A 21,329-nucleotide genomic window follows, 5' to 3' on the forward strand; every position below is an offset into this window, starting at 1 on the left:
AGCCCTAGCTTCAGGAGATATGCTCTTCTATCGAGAAGGAGAACAGCTCTCGCAGAGCGGCGTTGTTTCCTTCTCCATAAATCCCTTGTCAACCACATTACGGAAGTCAGGAGTGTGTCGGCGTGCGTTGTGTATCTTGTAGTAAAACTAAACAGTTGATGCTTATTAAAAGATGTGCAAGCATAAGCTTCCACATCGATATACTCTGACGAAGTTTGCAGGGTCTTTTACGACGATATCTGAACGAAAATTGACCTGGCAAAGCCCAGACGGGAAGATTAGAAATGAGTCGTCGTGGCCTAAAGGATAGGACGTCCGGTGCATTCGTATCTTGCGATGCACCGGTGTTCGAAACCCGCAGGAAATTACATTTTTTTCTAATAAAATATGTACTTAACAAATGTTCAAGATTGACTTCCACGGTGAAGGAATAACATCATGTATTAGAAATCAAACTCCCATAATTAGCCCACAGTTGTCCACTGCTGGATATAATCCTATAGGATTCTGGATATAATCCTATAGATAGACCTCTCCCAATCCACACCACTGAGCCCGGTCTTCGACTCTCCTCATCCACCTCTTTCCGGTCACTGTTCTGAGGTCATCGCACCACCAAGCCAGGGAGCGTCACTAGTTACGTTTTCCGTTGCGCGGTCTCCACTCGAGAGCCCGTCTACTCCAGCGATCGTCGTAATCAGTTCTGCGGCATATATGGCCAGCCCACTGCCTTAAAATCTATACTAATATATAAATCTACAGTGGTTTTTACGGATGTTCCGTTATATCTACTGAACCGTACGTTCGATTGACTTGAAACTTGGTATCCATGTAGAAAATACATGTGCTTAATGGATAGGCTAATATTTATATGAGTGTTGGACTTTCTACGCCAATTGCGGGGGCGTTAATGATGATAATCTTTGTGGGGGAGAGAAATAATAATGTTCATTTTAAATGACCAGCGAAGCGGACGGGTACAGCTAGTAGCTTATAATAGCCCACTTATTTACTATGCTCAGGACGTACTGCAGAACAAAAAAAGGTCGCGCGTACACAAGCTATTTGTTTTAATGTTATTAATCATGGAAATCAAACAACGCGTGAATCTCACAGTCACAGCACAGAGCTCAAGCAGTTCACGTTTGAGCTCGTATTTGCAATGTTGGTTAGTCTGTGTCTGTTGGCAGCACTCATCGAAGTCAAAGCGGCTGATTTTAATGGTAAGTTTCAATCTATCTTATGACAAGATCTATTCTACGTATTACCAAATTGCCTTGCATAGCACAGTATCTATCAGAATCATAATAATATGTCCGGACTATTATTTATTCAATAATTTAATGCCGTTTTTATCCACATCATCATCAATACGCGATAGTAGTATCCTTATCTCTTTTACTACCTAGCTGTTAATAGCCCTATTCATTTTTATTTTACTAGCAAATATTGGGGGCAGAGTAGGTATTAGTATTATAATAGGGCTTGTTTTAAGCTCGTTAAATTGGTATAAAAGTACTATTTCTGCCGCCAATTAATCTACTACTTTTGTTTTTGTTTTGAAATCACCAAAGAAAGAATAGATATAGGTCTTAATAAAGAAAATTAACACATTCTTTGAAATTATAAATATAATATAAAAGTTTATATATTATTATGTAAATAAGTCATCGTAGTCTAAAGAATAAGACGCCCGGTGCATTCGTATCAAATTTAACAAATATTCACGATTGATTCCCACGGTGAAGAAATAACATCGTGTAATAAATATCAAACCTGAAAAATTATAATTTGTGTAATCCCTCGTGCTAGGACGTCTCGTAAGTTCGCACGGGTAGGTACCACCATCCTGCCTATTTTTTGCCGTGAAGCAGTAATGCATTTTAGTTTGAAGGGTGGAGCAGCCGTTGTATTATAAAAACTGAGACCTTGGAACTGTATGTGTTTATGAGCTCCGGTGACCATTTAACACCGGGTGAGATGTGAGCCCGTCCACAAATGTAAAAAAATAATTTGGTTATTTGTAAATTCAGCTTACGGATGATAGGTCTATGTGATACAGTAATAAATAAATATTGTTAAAAAAAATTGCAAACTTTTAAGAATCGAACTGGTTTTTTTTTATTGCTTAGATGGGTGAACGAGCTCACAGCCCACCTGGTGTAAAGTGGTTACTGGAGCCCATAGACATCTACAACGTAAATGCGCCACCCACACATGATTAGCGGTAGTATTCTATTAAATTTTTGTATCAGCGTTGCTAAGTTTTTTTTTTTACTGCTTAGATGGGTGGGCGAGCTCACAGCCCACCTGGTGTTAAGTGGTTACTGGAGCCCATAGACATCCACAACGTAAATACACTACCTACCTTGAGATATAAGTTCTAAGGTCTCAGTATAGTTACAACGGCTGCCCCACCCTTCAAACTAAAACGCATTTGGTTTTTCCTACCTAAGCTGGTAGCCTTGAGAGGCTATTCCAGCGTAACCTTAACTAGTAGGTGAGCTCACGGGGCCCAAACCTGACGACGTTGCTAACACGAACCCTAGCAGGAGCCGTGCTTCGCAGAATCTACCACCGGATCGGAAACGCGACCCACTGAGAAGATCCGGCGAGAAACTCAGTGGGCTGTGTCTGAGGGTAAATTTACTCGTCGAGCCCTTCGTCGCAAGCGACGGGTTCGACGAGAACGGTGACCGGTGCTTGAAGTACCTAAAAGCACCGTTAGTGGATCGGGAGGATCCGAGATGACGTGTTTTGGGCGACGTCGACTGCTTTCCATTCTTTCCGCAGGATCGGGGATGTAGTTACCGGCGGCCACGATGAGAGGGTTCTCGTGTCGTGCCGCTTTATCGAAGTGGAGAAACGCATTACTGCTTTACGGCAGAAATAGGCAGGGTGGTAGTACCCACCCGCGCGGACTCACAAGAGGTCCTACCGCCAGTAATTACGCAAATTATAATTTTGCGGGTTTCATTTTTATTACACGATCTTATTCCTTCACCGTGGAAATCAATCAATCAATCAATCAATGCTAAGTTTCATTCTTGCTTCCAGGAGAAGATTACTGGCTTCTTCCTCGTCTCTTCGATTTGGACAACTACGATGAGTGTCTTTCGCATCCCGACGGCTTGTACTGCCTCGGCAGCTTCCATCTTACACCTGCTGAACAACCGAACCGTGTTTACGTATTGATGACTGTAATTTCTTAACTTATTATTATTATTATTAGGGGATAGGATAGATATTATTAGGGGTTAAAGTATGAAATTGCCGATTTGTACTGAAAATTTGAAATTCGTTTCTTTTTATTTAACACTAGCGACCCGCCCTCGCTTCGCTTCGGAAACATTAAAACACACATGAAACAAAAAAAAAAAAATTAAAAAAAGTAGCCTATGTTCATCAGGGACAATGTCGGCTTCTAATGGAAAAAGAATTTTTCAAATCGGTCCAGTTGTTTCGGAGCCTATTCGAAACAAACAAACAAACAAATCTTTCCTCTTTATAATATTAATATAGATATAGATATTTATTTAATTGTTATTATCTACTTAGTCTGGCCATAAATACCGTTACAATTAAAAATAAACAAAATATTACATTTGAATTTGGAATCTCTAATTTTTATATGATTGCTCATTGAGTTTTCTCATTTTGGCGCCAATACATTGTACAATATTTTGCGATATTAAAATGGAGTGGGGTGATAAAGAGAACCGAATCGCTGTGATTGCATTACACAAAGTAGGTATGGAGCCAAATGTAATTTTTAAAACTCTCCATACGCTTGGTATTAGTAAAATGTTTGTGTACTAGGCTATTAATAGATGCAATGAGACCTCCTCCTCTGTTTGTGGCAGAAAAAGATGTGGCCGTCCACGTAGTGTTCGTACGAAAAAGGTGGTCAAAGCAGTAAGGGAAAGAAATGTTGGGTCCACGTGGTTCGTTCTTCAAACCAAAATTTTCATCACGAAAGCGTTTAAACCAAAATCGCACGGTGCGTTTATTAGCAGTCCCCTCTCCAAACGCAATATTGATATTGCGAGCTGCTTTTGCAGCGTTAGTTCCGCGTCGGAATTCGTATTTAAAAATAACTCTAATTTTCGAAGTATCCATCTTTCTTGTCTAAGCTGAATACAAAAAAAAAAACAACTGAAAGTCGATAATCGAATGTTGCACGTTTTTAAAAGAAGAACCGCATAGGCACCATTTGAAAAAAGTTTCACTCAGAAATCTCAAACCATGAAGGTTCTATGTCAATTCGAAGTACCTATTACAATAAAACGGCAATTTCATACTTTAACCCCTATTATGTAAAATAGAAACGCATTTGTGCTGAAATCGTGCGTCACTTATCGTGCGTTCGTTCGTGCTGTGCTACTACTGGCTACCAGAGCCCATGGCAGGTGGTGTTGATGTATGAAGTTGGAGCCCAAAAGGGGCAGCCGTTGTACTATAGAACTAAGATTCAGAGCTCATACGTAGTTGATGTCTATGGGATCTGTGCTCGTTCTCCTCGTCCACTCGTTCACCTGTCTAAGATAAAATAACTACATTTCTGTATTTTGGTGGATTCAACGAAGCACTGCTCTCGCTCGTGTCAGTGTTATGGTAGCCATACACGTAACGATATACTTGTGCAAGTTTAGACTTGTACAAGTATGCAGTAACGTGTGTTGGAAAATTATTGCGCAAATTTCTAGACTTGTACAAGTTTAAAAAAGTTTCAATTTTCGATTTCGAACTTGTGCAAATTTCCGTTTGCGCAAGTTTACTTGAACGCGTGTGGCATGTCGACGTCCGAAGTTACAGTAGTATAGCAACCGCCCGCTTGTGCACACGTCTTGTGCTAGTTTTAAACTAATGCTCTAACTAATGCTCACGATTGACTTTCACGGTGAAGGAATAACATCGTGTAATAAAAATCAAACCCGCAAAATTATAATTTGCGTAATTACTGGTGGTAGGACCTCTTGTGAGTCCGCACGGGTAGGTACCACCGCCCCGCCTATTTCTGCCCTGAAGCAGTAATGCGTTTCGGTTTGAAGGGTGGGGCAGCCGTTGTGACAATACTGAGACCTTAGAACTATATCTCAAGGTGTGTGGCGCATTTACGTGTAGATGTCTATGGGCTCCAGTAACCACTTAACACCAGGTGGGCTGTGAGCTCATCCACACATCTAAGCAATAAAAAAAAAAAAACGCTAAAATGACATGGAGTTGAAAATGACACGAGAGACGTGGAGTTCGAGACAATTTGGAGGAATTTATTAATATTTACAGAAATAAAGTCTATCTTTAAAATTTTTATTCATTTAATAAATTGATGTGCGAATGCTCTCTTTTTTTAACCAGCCTACCCCATATAGGTATTTCGGTTTCTTTTAAGTCTTTTCAGTTTTTTGGTAGCAAATATTAAGCAAACTATTGCCAAAGCTTCATCCATCGACACACCCGGATGCTCTGCTCACTTTCATAGAAATGATATCGTTCAATTATACTTGAGCCGTCTGTGGTCACTCAGGAGTGACATTATACCTGTGCAAGTCTAAACTTGCACAAGTATATCGTTACGTGTATGGCTACCATTAGGAATTATCTCTCACTTTCAGCCCCGTGAGCTCGCCTACCCTTTCGCGCGAATTTGTACCACCGGCTAAAGAAAAAAGAAAAAATAATTTATCAAATCAATTTAAGCGTCCTATTTATCTTATTTCAGAACTATTCAAAGGAATTGTATAGGTTCAATCGCACTGTTATCCGACGTGGATGGTGTGTTAGTGCACGTGAGTCGAATGTAACAGCGGAGCCGATGAATAGGTTTGAGCACTGCGCCGCGGAGTGGGCCCGCTCTCGTCGCATGCGTGCCCGTCTACTCAGACTGGAGTACTGCAGGAGCCATAGCGACGTACACGCCACACGGAGCCCTGACAAGTCCGAACTAACCTTTCTCATTGTGATAGCTGTGATAATATTATTGAACGCAGCCAGTACCGCGTATGATTACGCCACTCAGAATAATGAGAAAAGTGAGTGAATTAATGCTTTTATTATTCTTCCCTCTCGGCGTCGTGTCGCTGGCGTGGGCTGTGGGGACGGAGGAGGGCGTTCGTCCAGCTCCCGGCCCTATGAGGAGGCAGTCACTTCCTGGTCATGGTCACGGAGCGACCTGAGGGGGTTGAGGCGGTCCGCATTGCCGTCGTCGCTGTCGTCACCGAACATACTGTGGAAGAGCAACCCGGTCGGCGGTGTATCCCGTTCCGACCCAGCTGGTTCTGATCCAGCGGGGTATCCCGAAATACCAGCGGCATCGCCCGGGTGGCCTGGTAGAGCAGCCGTACCGCGAAGACCGGCGTCGTTGGTCGCTTCGACGACCCCTAGGCGCGGGAACCTCGTAGGAGGTTCGGCCACCGGCTAGAAAAAAAAGTCATTTAAATTTAAATGTAGTTTAAGCTGCGATATCAGTGGGGTCAGTAACCATTCAACACTAGGATGCAGTCTCTTCACATTTTATTAAAAATATATATAGACCGATTTCAAACCCAGGGTTTGAATTGGCAAAAACTATTGTTTTTCAGAGATTGCTCTCCTAACAACCTGGTCTGTTGTCGCCAACTGGAGGCAACTAGTTGAACCTTATAAGTCACAACGGAAATCCCTACAAGCAATCCAAGGAATAAAGTGAGTTCGTAAATAATTCGTAAGAGCCATGAGTGGTAACACTAAAATTCTAATGTAAATAGCATAAAATTATTAAATATACATACGTTCCGTAATGACCTATCCAAGTGTAGTGATCGGTCACGCGGCCCGTATGGACACAAACTTTCTCCAGGTCAACGAATTCTTCAACGTTTCTGTAAGTATCTTAATGTTGCATCAGAACGCCACTTCGATAAAGCGGCGCGACACGATAATTCTATTATCGTGGCCGCCGCTAATTCCTTATCCGACTCAGGCGACGGGACAACGCATAGCCGCCATCGCCCGAACCATGTTTTGTCGGATACCCCGGATAAGCACTCGGCGTTTTGAAGCTCTTCAAGCACGGGTCACTGTTCTCATCGAACTCGTCGATTATGACGGAGTTCGACGAGCGAACTAACCCATAGACACAGCCCACTCACTGAGTTTCTCGCCAGATCTTCTCAGTGGGTAGCGATTCCGATCTGGTGATAGATTCTGTGAAGCACTTCTCTCTTCTCACTTTCAACAAGTGTACTTTCATTTATGTTGAAATTTTTTTTTGATTTGAATTTATTTGTCTAGGTCTGCTCTTGCTAGGGCTAGTGTTAGCAAATTCTCCCGGGTTGAGCCCGTGTGCTCGCTTAACCGTCCGGGCGTAATTGGCATAGTCCCTTAGGCTATCAGCGAATAGGTAGGAAGAATAAACATAAAACAAACAAAAGTTTTGAATATATTAAATTAGAATTAATCCACAAAGCGGAATGAGAATAAAACGTGCACTGATCTAAGTTTTGATAAGACTTAATATAGCCACTTAAAATTTAAATAAGAAAAGTTGCTTCACAATCTCTTGGCAATCTCTTTGCATACAAAAGAATATTTATAATATAGATATTATATAAATTTATATATTTATAAGAATATTTAAGTTAAATTTTAATCATTTAGCTGACTTTTTTTTTTGTTTTCCTTGAATCTTTGAGATTTATAAATAATTACCAAAAGAAACAAAAAAAAATGTACTTGATAGGAATCTAATCGTCACGTTTTCCTTCTCTTTGATTCCCTCGATGAAAGATTCATTTCTCTTTGATGATGCTCCTCCATTTATGTCGGTCCTCCCTCCATGATGAGGGCATCACGTATAGTTGAGTAGATCTGGTAAGCTAAGCTAAGGCTAAGCTGCATTTATTTTTAACATTATTAATATATTTATTGTTCAGTCAATCAGAACACCCTTAATATATTAAATATTTTTTAATACACCCGGAGTTAAGGCAATGATAAGATTGGTGATGGTTTGATGGATGGGATTCGATGATTTATTTAAAATTTAAATGGGTTCAATACTCAAAGATATTACGACGATTCTGGAGTGTGTGCCCTTTCCTCCTTCTAAAGGTTTATAGGTTGAAAAGGGCGTCAGCTCTAGCTAGCAGCTAGGGGAGATAGTTTGTCTATATCCTTATGGTATAACTTCGGTGAAAGCTATGGGCTCAACTACCTTGGAATGAAAATCTAGGTTGTTCAATGAAACGATATGAGACGAAATGAACTAAATTCTCAGTGAACAAGTCTATTTAGTGTAAATTTCGGTGAAATTTTTGGAAAACCCTGAGAAGCTACGTCCAGCGGCTTCGTTTCATTTTCCCACATTTGTGCAGTCTCATAGATGCTAAAGAGTTAATAAACCACCGTTATTATACGTTTAAATCTGAATAAACACAGACATCTAACAGAATAAAACATTTCACAGAACTTCACTCCTCGCATTCCCGCCATAAATTCAAAATGACTTTCACCCGCCATAACTATCACAGATAATTATTTTATGTTTGATTTTCAGAGTTATAGCTTCTGCGTGTATCTGTATTGTGCATAGTGGAATGTTGTTATATACATTGTTCTTGTACGAACCAAGAGAAATGGAGCAGGCAAGTGTATATTATATACATTTTTGAAAGGTTTTCCAGTATTAACAAAGGCGTCCGTTATAGCGTCCGTGTGCAATCACTACCCTAGTGCTGTATAGTGCGCGTGGTCAAAATGTAATAGGTTCATTGAAATTGCCAAGGGCGGAGTCCCTTAACACCGCTGCACCCACACCCTGCCCCATAGATAAAGCTGCCTCTGAATATTATAATAATACTTCTTCTATTACGTTACTCTGTGGTCACGCAATACCACTACCGTGCCGTTTTAGAATCCGGTAACAGTAGCTATCAGCAGTGTACCGGCATCAGGAATATTATCATGCTCCTATGCACGGAACTTCTTCCGCGAACCTTTTCTATGATACTTAGAATTTACGTGATAAAATTTTCAGGTAATAGCGAATCCATTAACAATGACGATCCAGAACAGTACGACGGTCGTGCACATGTTCATTGTACTGTCAAGTTTCCTTACTGTTCACAATCTGTTAAAGTCAAGCAAACCGTTTGGTTTTGGTACATTCTTAAGGTTGCTCGCGAAAAGAACAATTAGGTGAGTGTTTTATAATACGCTTTTATTAGCTTCAGACGTATGTATGTAACGGAATTTTTGAACATGATTTTGACCCCTTCAAAACGTCGGATTAACTCGAAATTATTAACACCCGATGACAATTCAATATAAAAAAATTTATTGAATAACTTGAAATTCAACTAAAAATGAAAAATATATATTTAAAAAACTAACAAAATACGTTTTTATGGAAAATCCAACTAAAAAATAGAAAATAAATTTTAATAAATTTGAATTAAAAATAGCGTAAGAAAAAATTATAATATTTTATTTTAAAAAAAGCGTGGGGTGCATGTTATCAGTAGTTATATATATATTTTACTAGCGACCCGCCCCCGCTTCGCTTCGGACATTAAATTTTATTATTGATAGCTGAGTCCCGCGATGTTATTTTTTTTATTTTTTTTTATTGCTTAGCTGTGTGGACGAGCTCACAGCCCACCTGATTTTAAGTGGTTACTGGAGCCCATAGACATCTACAACGTAAGTGCGCCACACACCTTGAGATATAGTTCTAAGGTCTCAGTATAGTCACAACGGCTACCCCACCCTTCAAACCGAAACGCATTACTGCTTCACGGCAGAAATAGGCGGGGCGGTGGTACCTACCCGTGCGGACTCACAAGAGATCCTACCACCAGTAATTACGCAAATTATAATTTTGCGGGTTTCATTTTTATTACACGATGTTATTCTTTCACCGTGGAAGTCCATCGTGAACATTTGTTGAGTACGTATTTCATTAGAAAAATTTGGTACCCGCCTGCGGGATTCGAACACCGGTGAATCGCTTCAACACGAATGCACCGGACGTCTTATCCGTTAGGCCACGACGACCACTAAATATTTTTACCCGCGGTTATTGTTCGTACCGCGGGTGAAGCCGCGGGGCGAAGCTAAAAAAGCCGGAACAAACAGACAGACAGATAGACAGACAAAAATTGTAAAAAGCGTTATTCTGGTGTATGTACCGTATATATATTCATATGCATGTACCTACTAGTAAAGATGCTATTTCAATATTACAAACACACTCCAATTTTATTTATATGTATAGATGAACCGATATGAGTAGAAGGGTTATTTTAATAATATCCTCGGTATCCTGAAAAGCACCCCACGCTTTTTTACAATAAAATATTTTTTTCTTACACTATTTTTGATTCAATTTTATTAAAATTTAATTTCTATTTTTTAGTTAGATTTTCTTTAAAAGCGTAGTTTGTTAGTTTTTTTTAAACTATATATGTACATATTTTTTTAATATTATTTTAAAGCTTATAGTTATAAAGCTTCCGGCACATCTGTAGTGTGACCAAAGTGTTGCGCTCACTTTGCCATCACATCATCGCTTGCCTACCATCGAGCCGGAATATCGACTTCATAAACGAGGAAGAATTTTCTATTTAGAATCAAACCTGAGAAACGTCGAATATTAAGTAGGTACCAAGGACAATTGGTAACGGAAAATTCATAAGAAACTTAAAATGGTCTTATTTTAAATAATAATAACTATTGTTCGTTCTATGATAGAAATTCGACTTTAATAAATGACGCTTCAAGGCTTATAATAAATATTTTATTTTACATTACCTCTTTTGTTTTGCTAATGAAAAAAATAAAGTAATGGAACTGTTTTGAAATTTTTAGTTTAACTGTTTAAACTATTGAATTGTCAACGGTCCAATAAGTGTGCCAAATTTCGAGTTATTACGACGCTTTGAAGGGGTTCAAAATCATGTTTAAAGATTTCTTTACACACATAGAGACATAGATTCTAATTATTTTTTTTTTGAAAGCATTGGCAACACGGCCATCAGCTTAAACTAATTTTACAAAAAAAAATAGAAAATGAACTAGGACTTACAATAAAAACAGATATAAAAGAAACAAACCAAACCAAGAAACAATTACAAATCATTGAGAACAACAAAGTAATTACAAAATGAATTGCAAGAACTTACAATAAAAAAAAAATTACAAGTTTTCTTTCAACAAACAACAAAAAAAAGAACTGAGATGTTATAAAAATATATTTAAACTTGCACATACATAGATTCTAACATACGTATTGTTACGCCGGTAAAGAGTAACGCCATCTATCGCTGAATAGTCTAACGAATATCGAATAACGAAATCTAGTAGCGCCCAGAACGCTCGAGAAGTACAACGCCATCTGTTGACAGATAGAGGAAACTATCACTAGAGAGGTGTAGAATATTCTCGATAATTCTAGGGATGAGGTATCGGCTATAAAAGCGTGTTTTAAGGTGTTTGTGAAGTGTTTAAGTGTTCTAAGTGTTGAATACAGTTTTTAAGTTGTACTTTGGTGAAATTTTATTTATCTCGATCCCCAGCGTGTAGCAGTATGAAGCTAATAAAAGCGTATTAAAAAGAAATAACAAAGTCGGTTGAATATCGAACATGAAAATGGTAGCACTTAGCTTTGCCTAATTGAATATATATGATTATTTGTTTCAGATTAAGCCCTGTCTGTCTATTGGTGATCGGTTTCGCCGGGACCTGGTGGCCCCGGGTCAGTGACGGACCTCTGTGGCCGGCTGCGGTCGCGGAGCAGAGTAAGATCTGCCGCGAGAAGTTCTGGGCGCACGCGTTCTTTATCAATAACCTAGTGGAACCGGACAAGTTCTGTTTGATACCGACCTGGTGAATAGCTTCTTGTATTAATCTTCAAAAATTCTTATTGTAATATCAATGTCATTGATGCGTCTATTTTCATTTGCAGTTCAAAATATGTCTAAACAAAAAAACGAAGTAACAGTTCATTTTATCTCTTTTTTTTAATCCGTTTTCTTAATTGTTGATACCGATCAGGATATTGGAGCGAAGCCATAAAGTTGTTATATTTTTATCGGTCCTTGATTAGTGTTCAAGTTTTCAAGTTAATCAGACGTGTTGATGGCCGAAACATGTCTTGTCAGATCTGCCGGTCCACTTCTGATGTTTCTAAGCTCTTCAAGCACCGGTGACCTCTTCATCCTCGAACTAGCCCATAGACACGGCCCACTGAGTTTCTGGCCGAATCTTCTGAGCGGGTCGCGATTCCGGTCCGGTGGGAGATTCTGTAAAGCACTGCTCTTGCTAGGGCTAATGTTAGCAAATTCTCTCGGGTTGAGCCCGTTAGCTCACCTACCCGTCCGCGCGTAGCTGGAATAGCCTCCTAGGCTATCAGCGAATAGGTAGAAAAAAAAACGAACAAAAGTTATGAATATGTTATATTAGAATTAATGAAACATGTTTTCGGTCTGTGTCTTAGGGAGGCTCTTAAAGCACCGGACACAGACTTTAGTCTCACTCATCACTCAACTACATCATACATTACTTGTTTTATCAAAAACAATAATTGTTGTTGCATAATTGTTGCATCCTTAACGAGTATTTTCATTCCGTCAGGTATATAGCGGTCGACATGCAGATGTACATACTGGCAGTTATCTTAACAATGATCCTGGCCAAGTTCAGTAAGAAAGCTGTGCCGATTCTCGTGATTCTATTCATAGGAGCCACAGCGTTGAATGCGGGCTTGGCGTACATATACGAATGGAAGTCAATGTTGTATTTGGCAATAGTCGCAGAGTGAGTATTCCTAAATCTCTTTAAGCGGAAAGACACTGCACTATAATAAATTATGTAGAAAAGACCGCGAAGATAATGACAGTACGTGACCGAAAATCAAGAGCACACGAATCAAAGACACAGTTTGTGTGAATCTCTTCTTCAACTCGTGTCTACCCAATGCTGAGTATAGGTCTCTTCGAACGCACCCCATTCTCTTCGGTCGTTTACCTTTCTGTCTGAATACTAGGCGGTAAAGATGATAAGAGCACAGAGATTTTGTACATGAAAAGAGGAATATAAGTTAGAAACACGAACTACGAGTGGTAGCTACACCCTGATAGTGCATTTTGAAGGAAATTTTTAAAAGTAAAAAGTCTGGGTAGATGTCTGTAGTCGCCGTCTTCGGGGTCTCGAATGAGACTGTAACTACGCGTGGACTATGGGCGTTGTACCCGAATCTAAGCCTGCCTGTACAGGTTCCACAATAGTGATGTGGGGTCAACTCTGTTTGAGCAATGAGCATGTACAAGAGGGGACTGACCGCGTGCTTGAGCTGTACCCATCTGCGAAGGTTGTAGACTTTAACGCTCACCAACAAGAGTGATTGGGGTCTAGAACCACTGGCCTCCCAGGTCGGGCCGACTACGGTTTCGACTTGGTCTACGGCATCTCCCAGCTGGTGACACAGCTCACCCGTGTCCCAGATATTGAGGGGCACGAGCCTTCTCTGGTGGACTTTCGGCTGACCACCGATCTAGCCGGATGCAGCGTGGTGGTCGACTCTCCACTTTGATCGTTTGATCACTGCCTTATCCGTGCTGCTATACAACTCTCTCATCCTGGTCTTCGAACGACAATTGAGTATCGACTGGATGTCTGTGCGGACCGTCTTAAAGACGTGGTGCTCCAGGAATGGAATTGTTTATTCGCTCCTCTGAGGGGCCCGTTGGGGGCGCAATAGACCCTGGTATAATAATGCCAGTAGGGATGCTGCACATCTCAAGTAGTCCCCATACACGGCCTGGAACGATCCCAGGAGATGTCGAGATCTGAACGTCTCAGAGGAAAGGCAGAAGTATAACACCGCTTCCAGGTCCTACAGGAGAGCTATTGCCAAGGCGAAGTCGGAGAACGTTTCCAGAATTGGTGAGCAACTTAAGAACTATTCCTCCGGATGCCGTGCTTTTTGCCAAAGCTGCAGAAGAAAACTTTCCCATCACTACGCAAGTCCGATGACAGTCTGGCTCATAGTGTGAAAGAAAAGGCTGACCTTCTGGTCAATCTCTTCGCCTCGAATTCAACTATGGATGCGGGGGTGCCACATCCCCCGGTTTGATAGTTATCTGCCGGAGATCTGCTTTACACAGTGTGCAGTCAGACAGAAGCTGCGGACCCTGGACATACATAAGTCGAGTGGGCCAGATTGCACCCCTGCAGTGGTTTTGAAAACATGCGCCCCTGAGCCAACACCTGCGCTAACGCGTTTTTATCGCCCCTCGTATAGTACTAACAGGGTTCCGTCTTCATAGAAGACTGCCCATGTCCACCCGACAGTCCAACTGGACACCCGGATGCTGATCAAATGGACTCCTCGAGTTATGGACCTATCGCGATAACTTTCTTACTTTCCAAGGTGATTGAGCAAATAATAAATACGCAACTTCTGATTTATCTTGAGGACCATCAACTGATCGACACAGTACGGTTTCCGTCATGGTCGCTCAGCTGGCGATCTTCTTGTACACCTTACTCACATCACTGTCGTTGTAGATGGTTGCTGCTCTGCTAACATGACCCTTAACGCTGGCGTTCGACAAGGCTCGTTGCTCTCCCCAGAATTTTCATCCTTTATATCAATGACATAATATCGATTGATGGCATGCATTGCTATGCGGATGACAGCATGAGGGATATCGGCCAAAGTCTTTCTTGGAGCGTGGTGCAGGAGAGACGATCTAAACTTGTGTCTGAAGTGGAGAGCTCTCTGGGACGGGTCTCCGAGTGGAGTGAATTGGAGGAAATGTTCCGGTTAAAGATACAAGATTGCGCATTCACTGCGAAGAAGGACCTATTTGTTATGATGCCGCAATTCCAAGGAGTATCCCTTCAACCTTCCAAGAGTATTGGGATACTTGGTTTCGATATTTTCAGCGATGTCCAATTTTGGAGTTATTTGGAGGGCAAAGTCAAATTGGCGTCAAAAATGCTGTGACTCCTCAACAGAGTGAAGTGGCACTTCACGCCTGGACAAAGGCTTTTGCTTTACAAAGCACAGGTCTGGCTTCGCGTGGAGTACTGCTCCCACCTCTGGGCCGGGACTTCCAAATACCAGCTACTTCCATTTGATTCCATACAGAAAAGAGCCGTTCGGATTGTCGATAATCTCATTCACAGATCGTTTGGAACCTCTGGGTCTGTAGATGGACTTAGGATCCCTCTGTATTTTGTACTGTATTTTTCATGAGGAGTGCTCTGAGGAATTGTTTGAGATGATACCGTCATATCGTTTTTACCATCGCACCGCCCGCCACCGGAGTAGAGTTCATCCATACTACCTGGAGCCACAGCGGCCATCCACAGTGCGTTTCCAGAGATTTGTTTTGCCACGTACCATCTTTAGTTGCGCTTTGTGGGATATTGAATAGGAGACTTAATGCAAAGGCGGATTGGGAGCCACTTGAGTTTTTGCAAAATTGAGAATGCTTCATCCATATTGCGTTTAGGGAAGATACACATATAATATTTATATACACAGTGACTTGGCTGTATGTCTAGTATTGGTGATGTCCTTGGGCGGTAGTGGGCCATAACCGCGTCTGCCTCTGCAAGCAATAAAAAATAATGTATTAATTAGTACGTGAATATGGAGGGTAGAGGTAAGGAACAACATCTTGTATCATCAAGTTGAAAAAGTGTTCAACTGTAAACGGCAAGCTATGTACTTGAAGACTCACCGAAATAGCACAAGTGTAGAAAATGGACATGATATCAATATAGCAGTTTTTAATAGAGTGAAGTGTGCTGGGTTGAAGTGAAGTGTAGTAGTTTATGGCGCTGTTTTTAAAATCCTTCCACTTGCTACTACGAGTATGATGCCACCTTAATTGGTTCTCTTTCAGCGGACACTTTTTAATACACTGAGATGGTGCGCCTGACTTTTAACCTCCATACCCTGGACTAGAGTATTTATTCAGCATGTCGTACAAGTTTGATTATTTCTTTCAGAAATATCCACTCTATATTCCGTGATATTCCATCATTGGGCCACTTTTACATGTCGCCTTGGGGCAGTCTTCCAGCGTGTCTCGTGGGGCTCATCATAGGACATTTGGTCCATTTTACTAAGGGAGAAATCTTTGGAAACATATACAAGGTTGTTTATTTTTATATCTAACGCACTCGATATAGTTTTTAAGATCGTGCTAAGTCTGTAATTTGGAGCAACTTTACAACGAAGCAGTGACAGAGGAGAGCGGAGATTTTTTTGTCCATCTAGGTGTAATAAAAATGAGAATTCCAACAAATTGTTGCTTCATTAGCTACGCCATGCAAAATGATGATCGTACTTACTATAAAGTGAATGAAACTGCACAAAAAAATAACGAAAGGAAGTTGAATCATTAGTTCCAGATTTTTAAATAAAAAAAAAAAAGAATTGTGTACCGATTTTTTGAAAACAACTTTTCTTTTTATACACCTGCAAATGTTTAAGTAAGTATTAAATCTTTTTTTATTGCTTAGACGAGTTAAGGAACTCACACGGCCCTCCTAGTGTTAAGTGGTTACCGGAGCACACAGACATCAACCACGTAAATGTAACTACTCATGTCGAGGCATGAATTCTAAGTCTCAGTTCTGTAGTACAATGGCTTTTCCACCCTTTAAGCCCTCTTATCGTAGCCACCTTTTTTTTCTACCTATGCTGATGGTCTAAAGAGACCATATCAGCGTAACCTTAACTAGTAGGTGAGCTCACGGGGCTCAAACCTGACGATATTGCTAACACGAACCCTAGCAAGAGTCGTGCTTCGCAGAATCTACCACCGGATCGGACACGCGACCCACTGAAAGGATCCGGCGAGAAACTCAGTGGGCTATCGCGACCGCCGCTAATTACTTATCCGACTGCGACGGGGCGACGCAAAACCGCCGTCGCTCGAAACATGTCTTATCGGATCCCCCGGATTCATTCTCGGTGCTTTTAGGACCCTCAAGCACCGGTCACCGTCCTCGAGTCCTTCCAAGAGTTCGACGAGCGAACTAACCCATAAACACAGCTGACTGAGTTTCTCGCGAGACCTTTTCAGTGGGTCGCGATTCTGATCGGGTAAAAAAATAATGATAAAATCGTGATTTTTCAGCGACGGCTTCTCAGCTTATTTTACATTCTGTGTATACCTATCATGGTGGGCTGGTTGATGCTGGGTAACTACTTCCAGCATATCCGACATCCGATCTTCGTAGCAGCGTACGCGGCTCTGGAGAGATCTATCTTTCAGATTATGTGCATCCTTGCGTATATAGCATTAGTCTTCAAAAATGGTTAGTAGTTAAATAGAAAACCTCTATTAATTGATGATTCCAACCGTTTTCAATTTAGAATTGGAAGTACAAGCTCTCGGGGCTCAAACCGGAAGTGTTGCTAACACTGGCCCTAGCAAGAGCAGTGCTTCGCAGAATCTACCACCGGATCGGAAACGCGACCCACTGAGAAGATTCGGCGAGAAACTCAGTGGGCTGAGTCTATGGGTTATTGTTTTTTATTGCTTAGATGGGTGGACGAGCTCACAGCCCACCTGGTGTTACTGGAGCCCATAGACATCTATAACGTAAATGCGCCACCCAACTTGAGATATAAGTTCTAAGGTCTCAGTATAGTTACAACGGCTGTCCCACCCTTCAAACCGAAACGCATTACTGCTTCACGGCAGAAATAGACAGGGTGGTGGTGCCTACCCGTGCGGACTCACAGAAGGTCCTACCACCAGTAAATCTATGGTTATATCTATGGGCTATATCTATATAGTCTATGGGTTAATTTACTCGTCGAGACCTTCGTTGTAAGCGACGGGTTCAGCGAGGGCGGTTATAGCAATAAATAATAAATAAATAGCTGGGAACAAAGCACGCACGGTCATCTGCCACCAAATGGCACAAAATTAGGATTCCCTGTGTTATGGGTACCAGAGACTGTAAAGTATACTTACATAGTTAAATATGTTTTAATATATACATGTAGTTATAGATAATAGACACCCAGACAAAGGGCAAATAAACCTTTTCAACACACGATATCGAACCCAACAGCCTCGACGCAAGTCAGGGGCGCTAAGTACTGCACCGCTGAGTCAGTCCATCCAACCATTAAAATATTTTTTGAGTATGTGGCAGGAACAAAATTAAGACGCAATGCTCATTTATATTATAAAAATGGGTGCGCGTGCAACTTGGTGCACGTGAATGAAGTGAAACTTCTATTTTGATGTGTAGTATTGTGGTTTTCTTCATTTTTCATCCTTAAATCAGATTGCTCTTGTAAATAGGGAATGCGGTGTTTATGAGATGCGACATCTTCAACATTTATATTATATATATTGTAAATGATATATAGAAAAATAAATATGTATATATATTTTTTTAAATACTTCATTAAATTATTGGACGCTACTCTTTGCTAACGCTCGCGCTGGCCTGTAACAGGTATACTACACGCATGCGTTCGAGTGCCACGTATTCACTCTCGCTCTGTCTCTTTCTATTCCCCCTCCCCAGGAGCGTTAAACGTTTAACGCAACCTTGTTGGAAGTCGCATTAGAAGTTTCACTTCAATAATATTATAAAGCTGTAGATACGATAACAAAAAAATAATTGTTTCGAATAATTGTTTTATTAATTTCAGATATATGCTTTAAAGCACTCGCCTGGCGAGGCTGGCATCTGTTGGCGCAGCTCTCTCTGTCCGTGATGCAGATACACTGGTGCATAGCGTTGTTCATCATTGGTCCATCGCCTCAGCCGGTTGCGGTCCCGGTCTTTAACTTGGTGAGCGCAATAATAATTTCGTATTTCGAAAAATCAAAAATAATACCAAGAACATTGGTATACTTTTTTGTTCAGTAAAACGTCAACAGCCATGTTTCGCACGCCGTGACGTGGCGCTCTCTGATTGGTGTTCCCTGTCACGTGATTCAATGGCTATTTTTACCGAATCTCTTAAACAAAAATATTAATATTCTTTAATTCTTAAGTTAAATAATTATGTGTTTTGCTTTCTTTTGCATGTCTTAATTGATATTATAAAAAAAACAACCCATTAGATTTAGTCTTAGTGGATGCAAGCCGATTTATGTGTATGTTTTAGGCTTGTTTGCGTTACGTTATTGTTTTTACTGCAAATACTATAAAAATAACGTATTTATTCATTCCTTTTTTTATATAAACCTTGTCTTTCACAATAAGTATAGTTCTTCTATACTATTCTAATTACAATGTCTGTTGTAATTGAGTTTGAGTTTGAAGGGATCTTAATGATGGTAATTTGAACGGCTCTTAATTAGAATCACGGGGTTTTGGTTCCTTTGAGCTACTACAACTATTCCCTATCCATTTGTCCATAATTAAAAAAAAAACTTAATTCCTAAGCCATTAGTGCCTTCTATACTGCAGGAAGAGAACTTTAAAATTATATAAGGATACGTAAAACTATACGGCCTTTTTATGTCGGGAAACTATTGTGTCAGGTTAAACAGTTCTTTTTTAAGGGATTCTATAAGTCATATTTTATTTTAAAATATATTTTTATGTTTATGAAAAATGATAATACAGAGTGAAAAGAAATGAAATGAAGATGATTAATTTGAGACATTAATCAACTGGCATGAAATTAAATGAAATGAGATGATATAGGATGAAATATAATCTCAGTAAAATGGTGGTCATTTTCAGTAAATTTTTGCAGTGGAATTTTTGGAGGATCCCGAGAAGTTACGTCCAGCAGCTTTGTTTCATTTTCAGACATTTGTGCACTTTTACAGATATTAAACAGTTAATAAACCACCGTTATTACACATTTAAAACCCGAAGAAACATTAAATAGACAAAATAAAACAAATCACACAACTTCACTCCTCGCGTTCCCGCCAAAATGTCCCCAAAGACGTTCTTTTTTTTTAATAAATTTTATTGGCTAAAACAAAGTCTTTTAAGCAAACTTAAAGAGTTCTTAGAGCGTTGTGCCCATAGATTATATACTTAATATTTGAGAGTTGTGCCATTACAATTCGTTGCGTTTATATGACAGGTATTAACGTGGAAGGTCCAAAAGAGTGTGTGATTTATGTTGTAGCTACCGGTTGGCGTTACCACAGTCTGTTTCACGTATCCACTGGCATTGTTATTGACTCTACTGGTTGAGCTGCCGATGAAGAGGACTTTTGACTTTATTCTTCATTGATTTTATATACAAACTAGCCGTACTCGCCCGCTTCCCTGGGCATTTAAAATTACCATTATTATTTATTGTCATTATTATTAGGGAGTCCAACACTCATATAAATATTAGCCTATTCATTAAGTAGATACCAAGTTTTAAGTCAATCGGATGCATGGTTCAGTAGTTATAACGGAACATCCGTAAAAAGCACTGTAGATTTATATATTAGTATAGATACTGTCCTGGTTTATAGTCCATGACGTGAAAATGTATGTGGGAGTTTAATTTTGATTAAATAGTGTTTAAGATGTGTTAGTTTGTTTTATTTAAGACCAAATTAATAGTGTCTTTAGGATGGAATTAGAGTCGATTGTTGTTGTTGTTATAGGATTTTTCATACATGCACACACGGTGTACTTCGATATTACGACTGTTCCACTCTTCAAACCAGTGTCGGATCAGTTGGATATGGGACCAAAGGTAGGCAATCAATCAGTTAGGTATGGGAGAAAAGGTAGGCAATCAATCAGTTAGATATGGGAGAAAAGGTAGGCAATCAATCAGTTAGATATGGGAGAAAAGGTAGGCAATCAATCAGTTAGATATGGGAGCAAAGGTAGGCAATCAATCAGTTAGGTATGGGAGAAAAGGTAGGCAATCAATCAGTTAGATATGGGAAAAAAGGTAGGCAATCAATCAGTTAGATATGGGAGCAAAGGTAGGCAATCAATCAGTTGGATATGGGAGCAAAGGAAATCTATCACAAAATGCGGAGGCTTTTCCCCTTGTAAGTACCCAAAAAATAAGCAAAAAAGCCTAATAGTTATTTTCATAGTTAACGCTGCCCGTACTCTATTTAATTTATTTTATTGCCTAGTTGGGTGGACGAGCTCACAGCCCACCTGGTATTAAGTGGTTACTGGAGCCCATAGACATCTACAACGAAAATGCGCCACCCACCTTGAGATATCAGTTCTAAGGTCTCAGTATAGTTACAACGGCTACCTCACCCTTCAAGCCTAAACGCATTACCTACTGCTTCACGGTAGAAATAGGCGGGTTGGTGGTACCTACCCGTGAGGACTCACAAGAGGTCCTCCCACCAGTAATAAACGTGTGG

At 40.3% G+C, this 21,329-nt stretch overlaps 1 protein-coding gene across 1 annotated transcript; it reads left to right on the top strand.

The window, feature by feature from the left end:
* The first annotated feature begins 1,111 nt into the window (after nt 1–1,111).
* LOC114252914 (nose resistant to fluoxetine protein 6-like) lies at nt 1,112–20,521 on the top strand. Its single transcript, XM_028187604.2, has 12 exons — nt 1,112–1,223; nt 3,058–3,200; nt 5,723–6,032; nt 6,582–6,684; nt 8,537–8,624; nt 9,017–9,177; nt 11,680–11,865; nt 12,613–12,795; nt 16,003–16,150; nt 17,139–17,319; nt 18,677–18,819; nt 20,123–20,521. Exons 1-12 carry the CDS (start codon nt 1,163–1,165, stop codon nt 20,228–20,230), a joined length of 1,815 nt encoding a protein of 604 aa, XP_028043405.2. The 5' UTR covers nt 1,112–1,162; the 3' UTR covers nt 20,231–20,521.
* The last annotated feature ends 808 nt before the right edge of the window (nt 20,522–21,329 follow it).

Source organism: Bombyx mandarina, chromosome 16 (genome assembly GCF_030267445.1).
Source record: "Bombyx mandarina strain Sakado chromosome 16, ASM3026744v2".
NCBI lineage: Eukaryota > Metazoa > Arthropoda > Insecta > Lepidoptera > Bombycidae > Bombyx > Bombyx mandarina.